This window comes from Clarias gariepinus, chromosome 3, assembly GCF_024256425.1.
Source record: "Clarias gariepinus isolate MV-2021 ecotype Netherlands chromosome 3, CGAR_prim_01v2, whole genome shotgun sequence".
NCBI lineage: Eukaryota > Metazoa > Chordata > Actinopteri > Siluriformes > Clariidae > Clarias > Clarias gariepinus.
This window is the reverse complement of record NC_071102.1, coordinates 26528962-26543877: the sequence shown is the minus strand read 5'-3', so window position 1 is coordinate 26543877 and position 14916 is coordinate 26528962. Positions and strand designations below refer to the sequence as shown.

At 43.6% G+C, this 14916-nt stretch overlaps 1 protein-coding gene across 1 annotated transcript in view; it reads left to right on the top strand.

The window, feature by feature from the left end:
• Nucleotides 1-2743: 2743 nt before the first annotated feature.
• The window catches only part of angpt2b (angiopoietin 2b), a 28863-nt gene continuing 16690 nt past the window's right edge, over nucleotides 2744-14916 (top strand). Inside the window, exons 1-2 of the mRNA XM_053493518.1 lie at nucleotides 2744-3603; nucleotides 14202-14357. Coding sequence (XP_053349493.1) covers nucleotides 3337-3603; nucleotides 14202-14357 — 423 coding nt within the window. The 5' untranslated portion in view covers nucleotides 2744-3336. The remainder of the gene's footprint in view (nucleotides 3604-14201; nucleotides 14358-14916) is intronic.

Here is a 14916-nt window from a genome sequence, read left to right as displayed (position 1 = left end):
ACTGTAAAACCATTTATTTACAGTGGCTGACTGATCTAAACAGCCAGGAAAAATGATGATCGTGATTCTGGATCGTTTCAAGGCAGTTTAAATGGCACTGAAAAACACCAAAAACAAAGCACCCCAGTTTAGATCAGAGGTGAAACATCATGTAAATTTTGAACAATACAGGCTGACATTTTAAATGATTTAGTGTAAAAATTTGGCAGCAGTATAACTGTAGTCACACTCCTTCATGCTCTTACACATAGAGATTATTTTTCTTGTAATATATTTCTGGTATTATTGTAATACATCATGCCTGCTGTGGTTCTTGTATTTTTTTTCTTTTGTTTTTCTTGTAATGTCCAACGTGTTCTTAAAATGTATTCATGTAAGTGAAGTTTATTTACTTTTATATTGTTAAAACCGCGCTCATAGATGTGCAGAAAGCTTTTAAAAAAGTAAAACGTGAGTTTCAGTAAAGCCTGAGTCATATGCTGAACTTTAAAAGCTGCCAAAATTCCTGGTAAAACATGAGTAAAAGTAGCTAGATAATGGATTTACCCAAGAAATGGCCCGACAAGCTGTCCAATAATGACGAGACAGGGTAGGTATCTGGACATTATTGACTTCCTTTGCTTTAACACTACAGTAAATGCACTCTCATGAACTCTTCTTCCATGTTGAACGAAGCCTTTGTGACTAGGCTTACGTTACGAGGCCAAGCAGAGCACTTTCTTGTCACATATGACCCATTGGTTTGTGTCATATACAGAGAGGAGAATGGGACAAATATGGGTAGATAACAAAATAGAATCTTTTTTAACACAAGCTACACTAAATGAGGATATAATGACTCATCACTTACTCATTATGAAAGGAAAGAAGAATTCATTAAGCTTGTCTATTCCTCAATACATCGACCAAGTTTTAATAGGGATGACCTTGATGCATTTCGGTAAACGTTCCCATTCACCCCATCGAAGACTGTTGTAAACAAGGTACTGTAGACTATCAGCAGTAATGACTGTATATATGATGCTGGAGACAGGCTTTATGATAAATGAAAACTCGACTGCGAATGTGCTCACTGTTATGTTATGTTGTTGAAAGGAAGTAGGAGTGGGCGATTTGACATTTCATTCTCCGGGGCTGGAAGTGCTATTCTATTCAGCTGTGGTTTAGCTCAGTTTAACAGATTTTTTTTGGCTGTGACACACTTTTTTTAGGATAAAGATATCTTCCTACATCTTTATGAGACAATAAAGCATTTGAATGAGAACAGCCCAAGGCCTTAAACCACCTTTTCGCACATGCAGGATGTGATTTTTATTTTGCATATAGTTTTGGGTATAACAAAAGAAACTGTTGTACAGTAACTGAGTGGAAAACACAACAGAATGATTACTACTATACCAACAGAATGATTACTACTATATGATGTACTAATATACATAGGAGAAGTTTAAAACATACAGTATATGCAGTCTAGAATGAATGAACGGCATCAGTGTTGTATCAAAGAAATAAGACCTGCTTTTTAGAGCACATTGTACTAACCCGAAAGCTCAGAAATCTTAGAAATAAACAGTAGGCTTATATACATTGGATTATAATCCATTGATTTTCATTATGAGCTCTTGTGACATCACCTTAGGCTATTGAGCAAACATACCACACACATCTGTAGCTAAATTACTCATTGCTTTTATCGGGATTATTCATTTAATAATAACACATTCCCAACCAATGGATATTCTGATGATGTAATTAAATAAAACCACATCACACCCCATTACCCAACCCTAGCAGACTGTTTTCATTTAGTTGCTGAAGTAAAGGATGCAACAGGACATGCGTAATTGTGGCCCTTGTGGAGATGTATAAGGTAACAGAACGAGACAGGGGCAAAAGAGAAAAACGAATTCTGCTCTGAGATTGGAGGAGAATTGCAAGGGAATAAATCTGTTTATGTTGGCAACATGATGTGCATAGTTACAAATCAAATGATCCTGCCTAGTTCATCCTGATTCCTGTAAACATTTATAAAATTCAGTCAGTAATTTGGGAGAATGTGAATTTAATTTGTACGGTTTCATATTTTTTTTTATACTTACCAAGTGAATTATGGTAATCATAAAATATTAATAACCTGTTAGATTGGATGAAAATGTTGTTTGCACACTAAATAGGTATATTTCTACCTGAAGTATACTCTCATTATGGATGCTCTAAATTAAACATGAAAAGATCATCAAATGTTGTATATAATAAAAAAAAAAAAACTTGAAACCATGCTATAAACAATAAGACAAGACATAAGATTTATTTTTAATTCATTCAAAATTAAAAAGGTATCAGAAACTATTAGTTTAAATGAATATAAATTGATTGTATGCAAACACTCTTCATATGTTACCACCAATCCGTTTATGAAGGCTTCATACTTACTTAAGGCTTATTTGTGTATGTGTGTGTACCATAAGTTCACACTTGGGGAATAGAAGTACAGCTATGGATATCATTAATTTACTCTACAAAGTCAATTATATAAAAAATTAATAACATTCATACATTTATCAGCTATAACTAAGAGGTGCAGCTGTGAACTCTGTTACCTCTAACATAGAGACCCACTGCAGCGAGCAAGTGATGGTAAGGGGTTGGGGAGGGAGGAGAAAAGCGAGAGTGAGTGAGTGAGAGAAACAGGAGGAGGAGGTATAATGAGAAGAGAATGTTCTCTGCTTGGGCTATTGTCGTGGGTGCCTGGTGCATTTTTGTGGCTTCCACAACCAACTCCTGAAAAAGAGGGAAGACGAGAGAAGAAGAAGGAGTAGGTTGATGGAAGGAGGTTGAATGATTGTGTGTCAAGAGAGAGGATGTTAAGGTAGACTGCTACTCCAAGAGCTCTGGCACTCTGTCCAAAAAGCCCTTGAGTCCAGAAATCATCTCCTAAGCCATTCTCACAAGAGCAGCTTCAACAAAAAGTGGGGGCTGAAACCAATTCCTCGAGTAAATAAACACGGAGTGTGTTTGCAGCATGTTTCCTGTATTGAGCTATCTACAGCACTGACTGGATCAGAAATAGGAAACAAGCTGTTCTATCTATGCTGCTCTTGATGCAACAGTATAGCTTTTTTTGTGTAATGTCATAAAAAGAGCTTCCCCTGGAGCATCGTGTCAGCCAAAGAAGAAAAAAAGGAGAGAAGACACTGAAAAAGGAAAAGGCACAAACTGAACCTGGAGGAGGGAAGGAAATAATCCTGCAACAACCTCATTTAGGACCTTGCTTTTCAACCTGTTTGCAGAACAGTGCTCTCTCTTTTTTTTTTTTTTTTTGCGATCTGTCCAGGCATGGGCTGGCTGTTGAGTCTGGGCTACGTGGCACTTATGGTGGCTGAAGCAATTGGCACAGAAAGGAAGCAGCACCAAGTGCAGCATGGCCCCTGTAGCTACACATTCATCCTGCCAGAGGTGGAGCAGTGCCCATCACCTGGAAACTTCCGGGTGGGCAATTCCCTGCAAAGAGATTCGCCCTCGCCCCCTGATGCTGTCCAGACAGGGAAAAAGCTTGAAAGCCTGGAGAGTGCCACTGAGAACAACACATTGTGGCTGCAGAAGGTGAGAAAGAACTCACTTGGTTCTCTTAAAATGTTATAATATTCCAGCCCATAATAGATCCTCTAATAACATCTGTTAAAATAATGTTAATATTTACATAGGTTTTTGTTAATCAACCTCCATTGCAACCGCATCATGTTGTATATGAAATGGTCCACTAGGAAGCCTTGATTCTCAAATTCATGTCTGGCTTCTAAGCAGAGGCAAGGATTTAAGCCTAATGCATCTTTCAGTTCCTAACTTCAGAGCAACCCCCTTGCATCCATCTTTCTGTCTCTCATTCCAAAGTAAACACAACTAATGACGATGTGTACCAGGGAGATTAGTCTGGGTAAGCTGGAAGGGAAATATACAAAAGGTTCAACCTTGTCTCAAGGTAGGGCTTTTCAGCCCTACCATGCATTGGAATTTGTCTCTGTTTTTATTATATCACTGTTTTAAATATATGTTTTAAAAAATTTATTCAGATTAAAATATCTCTCATATAAAAAAAATATTTCGCTGGAAATACTGGACGGAATTAAATTTGTAAATGTACGTCATTACTTTGCTTAAGTGCTATTTTGGAAGCTCTGTACTTACTCAAGTATAATTGAAATGAAAAAAAAAAATAAGTATGTTTACTCAAGAAAAAAGAACATACTAACTACTCTTATTTGGATGTTCAAAATATTTTGCACAAATTAATCAAATTAAACTGATCTTTTTTTTTTCTTTTTTCTTTTCCTATGGTTTTTAATCCTCTTTGTGAAACATCTTTTTCTGGAGTCATACAGGATTTGCCTCAGACATAGAAATCAAACATCAGGCTTTAATAGTTGCCATCTGTCATAAGATGCAAATGCAGTTTGAAGTTTTAATTAGGAAGCTCATGAACAAATGCAAAACATGAGTTTAATAATCGCACTCACTCATTCTCTACTCATTACCTTGATCAAGGTCATGATGTGTAAGTGTGTGTGTGTGTGTGTGTGTGTGTGTGTGTGTGTGTGTGTGAGGGGGGAGGGGGGGGGGGTGATTGCTGGATTGGGGTGCACCCTTTACTGGGTGCAGATGCATTCCAATACGCACTTATTCACACTACTTGGAAATGCTACTTTGGACTGAGGAAGGAAAGTGGATTACTATGAGGAAACCCACCAAGCACGAAACTCCACGCCCCCTGACTCGAACCTTGATAAGGCAAATCAGCAAACATCAATAAAAGCAAGAATCATAAACCAGGTATAATGCAAATTCAGAAAATCGGGAAAAAACACATAAATAAGGCTAAGTAAAGTCAAGTAGGAGAATACAGTACTGAGCATTAACTTGGATTAAAGTGGATATGTGAGTGGAGTCCTGTGTGCAGGAGATTGTGAATAGGTGTTTGTGATTAGAAGTCTGCTGACTGACAAGTGTTGGCAAGTTAACTCCTTTTTGGGTCGTATTTGTAGACTGTGGTCTGTTTCGCAAAAAGAGCTGGTTCTGGTTTTTGACCTAACACCATAAAAGCTAAAGTATTGGTTGACTTAACAAGTTAACTTTACATTCTTTATATTATTAAAATTTCTAGCTACATTGGTTTTGTACAGAAGGTTAGCTTCTGAAATTAGCTAGTAAGTTGTTTTGGTCTGTAATGCTAATGCTAATTAAAAAGAACATTGAAATCCAATTATTAGACATGAGTTAGCAAACCAAATTCTACATTTTTCTGAATTTGCTGAGTCATCTAGTCATTGAGAATCAGGTGATGATATTTGGAGTTTATCATACTGATATCACTAAGTAAAGAGTAAAGAAGACCACATGACAGACCATGCTATTATACAAAAATAGGTCATGCTGGCTTCGGGGCACAACATGAAGCAGAGTGCTGTTGCTAAGTTGAAGTGATCTGGAGTGTGTTATGCTCCACATGTTGCAGCGATTTTGCAAATGATTACAACTTTGAAATTATTAATGTACAACATGTCACATTTTAAGTGTTTATGGCTGAGATTTGATTTTGTGGAATGTCTGAGAGACAAGCGAGTTCCATTCTTGATCACTTACATTATAACTATGATTCATCCCCCCCTCCCCTCCCAAATGCAGTTTGTAATTTCACTTAGAGACCAGAAAGTGTAAACTCCTCTGTTCTGAAGACTTTTACTGTGCTGGGAAACTCTGCAAAGCACTGTGACTGTTTCAAAGCATTATCAGCTGAGATCCTTCCATGAATGTTAAATACATGTCTCTTAACAAAAACATTGCCACATTAAAGTCGATTAATAATAAAAAAAAATCATTTTTAAACAGCAACATAAAAAAAAGAAGTCTGTTTATTTTTTTTTGTATGTTCTCTTCATGTCTGGTGGGTTTCCTCTGGGTATTTCTCCCACAGTAAAAACATGCAGATTAGGTTAATTCGTGCTCCCAATTTTTGCCCGTAGTGTGTGACTGAGTGTGGGAGTGTGTGTGTATGTGTGTGCCCTGTGATGGATTGGTCTCCAGTGAGGTAGAGTGAGTAAAATGATCTTTTATTGTAACTGATATTAAATTAAATTTAAAAATGTTATATCATATTATAGGCAGCACAGTCACATAGTGGTCATCATTGTGGCTTCCCAGCTGCAGGGTCGAAGGTTTGATTCCTCTCCCATGTCTGTGTGTATGTTCTCCCCGAGCTTGATGGGTTTTCTCTGGGTTTTCCAGTTTCCTCCCACGGTCCAAAGACTTTCAGATTAGGCATTCTCAAATTGCCTGTTATATATATGTGAATGCGTACGTGAGTGTCTAGAGTGTACTCCATCTTGTGCCCAGAGTTCCCTGGGATAGGCTCCAGGCCTGCCGTGACCCTGTACAGGATAAACGGTATAGAAAATGAGAATGGATATCATATTATAATTTTAATTTTTGCAACTAGTGTAACATCCACCAGCCAACAAAACCCCCTTTTTTCAACCAGCATACGAGTCCATGTGTATGAGCTGTTACTATAGAAACAATAACATATTAGGATGAGGACATTAATAATAACCTGTAATTTATGTTACAGCTGAAACTACTGTCTAAGCTGTGTGGTTATACAAAAATAATGCACACCTTCCGACCAGTCAGATTTGTAAATTTAAGCATGCTGTAAAATAAATGTGCATAAAACTCCTAAGGAAATCTTATGCATACTTCTGTTTTTAATTTAGTAAGATTTTGACACAGCCAGTCAGGGTGGCCTTTTGTTTTTGAAGTAGCCCAGCTGGGAAGAGGCCTGATGTTTGTATGACACTTGGAGTGTGCCGTGGTGGAAACTTTGGCTCTTTTGTGAGGCTTTGCTATAAACACATGAGGAGGGCAAGAGGGAAAGTGCTGTGTACACACAAGCAAGTACACTTGAATGTCTGAGGTCAAACTACAGTATGCACCATATCTGATTATGTATAGGTCCCTTTCTCCTTTTGTCTGTAAAGGCTTTTAATTGGCACAGTAAATACTATACTGCATTAAAAAGCCTGGCAAAATTGGAAAAGCCTAAAAGACAAGTAATTAATATTATTATTATTATTATTATTATTATTATTATTATTATTACTACTACTACTACTACTGCACAAAAAGTTTTGACCTCAAGCTGTGTTCACACATGGTTGCACTGCCTGGTTGCACAAGGCATAGTTTTTTTGCTTTGCAGAGACATTATTCTAACTGAGGTTTTAGCTAAAGGTCAAACTTCAAATTACTTATCCATTTCACATTCATTATTATCTCACTTGATTATGCAGCCCTCTGGGGTGTCATGAAAACTCAACACATTTGGACAAGCCATACGTTTTTGTTACACAGTCCCGAAGGAGTAATATAAGAAACAAAAGTTTATTTCTTTTTTTCCTGGTTAAATCTTGCTTGATTCTTTCTTCCTCTGGGCTACAGTACAGTACAGTATGTGTAATGATAAGTTGGAATATATATATATATGTGACCTGGTAAAACTGTGTTGTGAAATGCGAACTCTCTTGTTCGACTTTTTTTTTTACTAAAATGTTTTTTTGTTTTTTTTTGCATGTGTAAGTTTAAAAGGGAGTTAGATTATTCACAATTTTTCATAAAGACAAGTATTATGTTTTCTCTTGTTCATCACTACAGTTGACTCAAACAGGAATCATATAACAGGAATGGCTTCCAGACATGATCTCTATCCTCTGCAGTAGATTCTTGCTCTTATAATAGATGCACTATATGGACAAAGGTATTTGGCCAAATCTGTTGATTATTGAATTCAGGTGTTTCAAACTTACCCCCAGTGATGAACAATCTTGATGCTTCAGCATACCAAGACATCTTGGACAATGCTATGCTTCCAGCAGCAGTTTAAGGAAGGATCTTTTCTATTCCAACATGACTGTGTCCCAATGCACAAAGCAAGGACTATTAAGATATGCCTTACTAAGTTCGGTGTGGAAGAACGTGACTGGGCTGCACGGAGCCCTGACCTCAACACCATTGAGCACCTTTGGGTTTTACTGGAATGGACATAAGTGCTTGATCTTATAAATGCTTTGCAGAATGACTAGGCACAAAATCCCACAGAAACTCTCCAAAATCTTGTCGACAGCCTTCCAAGTGGAAGCTGTTATAGCTGTAAAAGTGGATGGAACTCAATATTGAAGTGTATGTATTTGGATGCCAGTTTACTAAACAGGGCTTTGTTATAACAATGTTTCCTATAATTTATGTAAGGCAGCCAGCAATTGTGATGTGGCATTTTAGCAATTCTCTCTCTCTCTCTCTCTCTCTCTATATATATATATATATATATATATATATGTGTGTGTGTGTGTGTATATATTGTAGCGTTTTTCACCGCCACGAAGGGATTAGGAGAGACGAGTGAGCTTCCTTGCTGCCCAATGCAAATGGCTGGGAGTATTTTATTCATCATAGCACATAAACGGCACATTCACAAGTCACACAATCACAAGACACACTTCTCACTCACACACACACCCTGGCCGAAGCCACTAATCCAACCACCTTTCCTCGACAGGGTGAACACCCAACAACCCCTCCCGCAAAGCATGATGGTTACTAGTCCCAAAACCCCGCCCACGCCACACTGCCCCCACCCGAGCTGTGACCGTCCCCGGTCACGATGGCGAACTCAGTCCTGAAAGCGTGACGGTGGTCGGCGCTGGCGTTGTAAACGCCGGGGTCTTTTTGCGGGGGAAGGAGGGCCGCTACCCTCTCCCTGAGGCGGACCGGCCTCTACAGAGTTTGAGGTCCCGCTGGCGTTGGGCTGGTAGGGCGCGAGGCGATCCCGGTGGAGCACGACCACTCGCGACCGCCCCGTCAACCTCACCCGGTAGACTACCTCAGAGAGCTGGGCGATTACCGTACAGGGGCCCACCCAGTGAGACATGAGCTTAGGCGAGAGCCCCCTTTTCCTTCCGGGGGAATACACCCAAACCTGCTCCCCAGTGGCAAAGTCTCGCCCTCGACTGTGCGTGTCATACACGCGGCGCTGTTTAACACCGGCGTCCGCCAAGTGTCTACGCGCCAACTCATGGACACGGAACAGTTTGTCTTTTAAGGAACAGAAATAATCCAACCCAGGCTTCATGGGTAAATCAGACTGGGGAGGTGGCCCGAACACAAGATCCACAGGCGTGCGCAACTCGCGCCCGAACATTAGCGCAGCTGGTGTCAGCTGAGAGGACTCCTGCACTGCTGTGCGATATGCCCACAGCACGAGAGGCAAATGTTCGTCCCAATCCTTCTGCCGGTCGCTGGTTAGCATGGCGAGTTGGGTGGTGAGCGTCCGATTGAATCGCTCCACGAGGCCGTCACTTTGTGGATGAAGAGGCGTGGTGCGGGTCTTTTTCACCCCGAGGCGCTCACACACCGCCGCAAAGACCTCCGCCTCGAAGTTACGTCCCTGATCGCTGTGTAACTGCTCCGGGGCACCAAATCGGCTAAACACCTCATCCACCAACACTCGGGCAGTGGTGGAAGCGCTCTGGTCCGGCACAGCAAATGCCTCCGGCCACTTGGTGAAGTAGTCCATGGCCACTAGCACATACCGGTTCCCGCGATCGGAAATGGGAAACGGCCCAAGAATGTCCACGCCCATACGCTCCATAGGTGCCCCCACCCGAAAGTCTTGCAGGGGTGCTCGCGAGCGCTGGGTAGGGCCCTTCTTTGCCGTGCAGACGTCGCATCTGTGAACAAAGAGTTCACTATCCGTGTGGCAGCCCGGCCAGTAGAAACGAGCGCGCAACCGCCGCAGCGTTTTAGTGACTCCAAAATGTCCCGCGCCCGCGTGCCCATGGACCATCCCTAACACCCGTGCCCGCAGAGTCCGCGGCACCAGCAGCTGGAAAGATTCGCCAGCGCCGCACGGCCGTTCCCAGTGGCGGTAGAGTAAGCCCCCCCGCAACGCGAGTCGATTAAACTGCGAATGGAGGGCTTTTTCCTCTTGTCCCAGGTGAGCAACCGCGGCATAATCCGGTCTCTGGCCCGCGTTAACCCAACCTAGTACCTGCTGCAGCGCCGGGTCCTTCTCCTGCTCGGCAATGAGCTGGTCACAGTCCATCTGCGGCACAGGCGGAACGACTACAGGCGATGATTTAGGCGACGCAGTCACTCGGCTGCACGCCGGCTCGGTCGGCTGATTACCGACGGGGGCTCCGGAGGACTGCGCAGGGAGGATGTTCTCATTCACGGGGGTCGGAGAGTGTACGATGTCGCGACCACCCACGCGCTCTTCAACCCGCTCGCAGTGCCGACAACGCTCTTTGCTACACGGCCGGCGGGATAAAGCATCGGCGTTAGCATGCAGTTTTCCCGCTCGGTGCTGAATGGTAAAATTATAATCCTGCAACCGTTCTAACCAGCGCGCTAACTGCCCCTCGGGCTCTTTAAAGCTAAGCAGCCACACCAACGAAGCGTGATCGGTCCGCAGCGAGAAGGATTGCCCATATAAATACGGCCTAAAATGTTTAAGGGCCGCGACGACCGCTAACAGCTCGCGCCGCGTGACACAGTAATTTTTCTCCGGTCCAGACAACGCGCGGCTGAAGTAGGCGATAACCCGCTCTTTACCCTCGGAAACCTGAGACAGCACAGCCCCTAGCCCTACATCGCTTGCGTCTGTGTCGAGGATAAACGTTCGAGACGCGTCAGGATATCCGAGAATGGGCGACGTGACCAGAGCTTCCCGTAACCGAGTGAAAGCGCGCGCGTGCACCCCGTCCCAGCGAAACGGCTGATTCTTCTTCGTGAGCCCATGCAGCGGACTAGCGATCGTGGCAAAATCCTTCACGAAGCGACGATAGTACGAGGCTAACCCGAGGAAGGTGCGTAGCTGCGACACGTTTAACGGTTCAGGCCAATTCTGTACCGCAGCAATTTTGGCTGGATCGGTGGCAATCCCTTGAGCGCTAATCACGTGTCCCAGAAACACGGTCTCTTGCCGCAACAGCTGACACTTTTTCGGGTTGAGCCGCAAATTCGCCCGCCGTATAGCCAAAAATACCTCCCGTAGGTTAGCTAGCGCGACCTCAAATTCCTTGCCGTGCACCAGTAAATCGTCTAAGTAAACGACGCACCGGTTACGAGGAATCTCGGCCAACACTTTCTCCATCAACCGTTCGAAGGTAGCTGGAGCATTACACAGGCCGAACGGCATGCGCCGGAATTGCCATAGCCCTTGCCCGATCGAGAACGCGGTTTTAGGTCGCGCTTCCGGGGCGAGCTCTACTTGCCAGTACCCGCTACGCAGATCTAACGAGCTAAACCACGCCGAGCCCGCAACGTGTTCCAGCGCATCATCTATTCGCGGCAACGGATAAGAATCTTTGCGCGTTACCTCGTTCAACCGCCGGTAATCGACACAAAACCGCCACGATTCGTCCTTTTTACGCACCAACACAACCGGTGAAGACCACGGTCCGGACGCTGGCTCTATGACGCCCGAGTCGGCCATCTCACGCAGCTTCTGCTCGGCGATAGCTCGTTTAGCTAAGGGAAGGCGTCTCGGATGTAACCGAACAGGAGCTGCGTTACCCGTATCAATCGTGTGCTGCACCAAATTAGTATGTGTGCACTCGCGCTCATCTACCGCGAAAATGTCCGCGAATTCATGTAAAAGGGACTTCACTGTGTCGGTCTGTGTCGGACTCAGCCCCATGCTGCTACGCTGCGTAAGCTCGGCCATTATTCTCGCTCGGTCTGCTACCGGATGTTTACATGGCGCGTCCACCGGAAGTTCCGCCCCCCTGGTGCGCTCTACTAACACGTCCGGCTGCGCTTTGGGAACTAGCAACCTGGCTAACCCGAAGCTACCACGCAACGTTCCGTCAGCGAGATTCAGTACCGCACCCCACCTTTCTAAAATGTCCAACCCCAAGATACAATCATCCTCAATGTCTGCCACAAAGAATGGATGAGAAAGACTGATTGCACCTACTTGTATTCGCACAGTGCGACAGGCCCGTATCTCCAAATAGCTCCCCGACACAGTGCGAATAGTCAAGGCTGGGGCCGGCAGCATACAACCGTGCTCGCCCTGTTTTAATACTCCACAGCGCAGCAGCGAAACTGTAGAGCCGGTGTCCACGAGTGCCCGTAGCGAAACGTTGTCCATGCCACAGTTCACGTAGACGCCCGCGCGATTTCCTACACGTCCTGACCGGAAGTTGGGCCCGGCAGTTGGGGAAACAGAGACGGCTGTGGGAGGCGGCTTCACCGCAGCTAGTTGTAACGGCTGCTGGGGTACGCTGTCCTCAGGCCGGGGAGCGTTGCCGCGGTGGTCCGGCGGTCCTTGCCGTCCCGGAAGCTCGGATGCTGAGTTGAGGCCTAGCCGCGACGGGTAGCCCTGTCCCCGGCTAGGTTCACCTACCGAGCAGCCCCGAGCCACGGGAAAACGCTCGGCTCTTTCGCCGCGGTGTTCTGCCAGGATGGGCTCGGCACGCTCGGCCTCGCGTAGCGCCTTGGACAGAGATGACGGTGCCGCTAACCGGATGTGCTCGCGCAGCCTCGACGGCCGAATTCCCCGCAAGAACGCACGGCGAGCTAGCTCTTCCTGCTGGACGGGCCCGAATTCCGGGTAGCCCCGGCGTGCGAGAGATCTTAAGTCCATGGCAAACGCCCCCAGTGGCTCGGAGGCGCTCCGCTCGCGGGTCGCTAGCTCTTCGCACAGCGAGAGGGCCACCCGGACGGCTGTTTCCGCCGGGGACCAGCCCGCAAAGTCGGCGGCTAGCTCCACCTGAGCGATGAACGCGTGGGGCTTGACAGCGCCATTGTAGGACGGCAGGTGCAGCTGCAGATCGCCTCGCCGGCTGACGGCGCACGGAGCTGTAGCTTGCTCCGGGGTGCACTCTAACCCGTTACTCTCTATCCCACTTCTGACACCACTTGTAGCGTTTTTCACCGCCACGAAGGGATTAGGAGAGACGAGTGAGCTTCCTTGCTGCCCAATGCAAATGGCTGGGAGTATTTTATTCATCATAGCACATAAACGGCACATTCACAAGTCACACAATCACAAGACACACTTCTCACTCACACACACACCCTGGCCGAAGCCACTAATCCAACCACCTTTCCTCGACAGGGTGAACACCCAACAACCCCTCCCGCAAAGCATGATGGTTACTAGTCCCAAAACCCCGCCCACGCCACAATATATATATATATATATATATATATATATATATATACATACATACACACACACACACACACACACACATATATACATACATACACACACACAGTGTCAGCCAAATAAAAGTATACACACAGTTCAGAAAAAGAAAATCTTTATAGATATTGATATATATAATATATAATATTTTAATATAATATACATCATACCACTTTTCTTTTCCTGAGGCGTATATACAGTATATCCCCCTTCAGTATAGCAGTTTCCTTACTTCTACTGCTAAAACTCTGGAAAAACTGTTTCACTGAGAAAATATTAAAGTAAAATACCAGGATGTGGTTAGAATTACATGTACAATGGAATTCTGAGTCAATTTGTCTGCCATATGCTTTTGCTCTGAAAAGCTAAAATTCCAGAGTCTGAACATCAGTCTGCATATAAATCTGTAGCTTACATTCCCACTATTACCCAGGAAAAAAAAAATTAGTGACAGCAAATAATAAACTTAATAAAAAGTTGAGAACGCCTCCAGGATTTCAGTGATCATCTAGGCTTATCTGTTTGGATATAAAAGGAGACAGATGGATAAGGATATATATGATATTATCCATTTGTCTGTAAGGTTTGATGTTTAGTTATCTTTACTAGCTTAATAGCTTTCTGTGCCTTCTGATATCTTTAAATCCTTAAAATCATTCTTCAAAAGGTTACGCTGTTGCTGAGAATAAATAAGAATGGGACATAAACATTCAAAAGAAAAAAAACATATTTTAGGATGATCAAATGAGTGCAAAGTTTTGTTGAAAAAAAAAACAAATATACATGTATGTCAATGTGCATGATTTATTTTTTCTGCTACATGTTGAAAAGTATTTTTTGTTATCCAGTTGTAATGGATTCTTAGGGAAAAACAGATGCATATTTGAACAAGGATGGTGGTCTGACCTAACTGGTGTTTCCTTTGTCATGCTCACAGCTGGAGAGTTACATCCAGGAAAACATGCGTTTGGAGATGGTGGAGATGCAGAGGAATGCCATTAACACTCAGACAGCAACCATGTTGGAGATAGGAACCAATCTGCTTAGCCAGTCAGCAGAACACACACGGAAACTTACAAACGTGGAGACTCAGGTGACTTATAAAATCAGGCTGATCTAAAATCTAGTAAAACCATGTAAGATGTATGTACTGTCAGTTTTATGATTACTTTATTGATGTTTGAAGAAAAGCCTTAAGTACACTGATTAGAACAAATCAATACACTTAGTCAAACTTCGAACCAAGAGCTGTTCTTAAATCTGAATAAATCCTAAAACGTTAATTGGCATCATTTCCTGGACAGAGGAAAATGTTGCTCAAATTAAATAAAGTATTAAGTAGTAAAAAACAAATATAATTCTATCATGAATCTCTCTGTGGGTGTCCCAAGATTTTAATGAACGATTAATCAGCTATTGCAGCAAGGGTAGGACTAATTTGGGTTTGCAAAACCCAAATTAGTTTAAATGAGTGACACTGGTAAAAAAACAAAAAACAAAAAACAAAAAAAAAACACCTAACAAAACAGATACACTGATTTTGTACTTTGTGTGTGTGTGTGTGTGTGTGTGTGTGTGTGTGTTTTATAGTTTCCCTCCCTTTGTCAGCCATCCACTCAACATATTAGTACAACCTGAAAAATATTTAACTG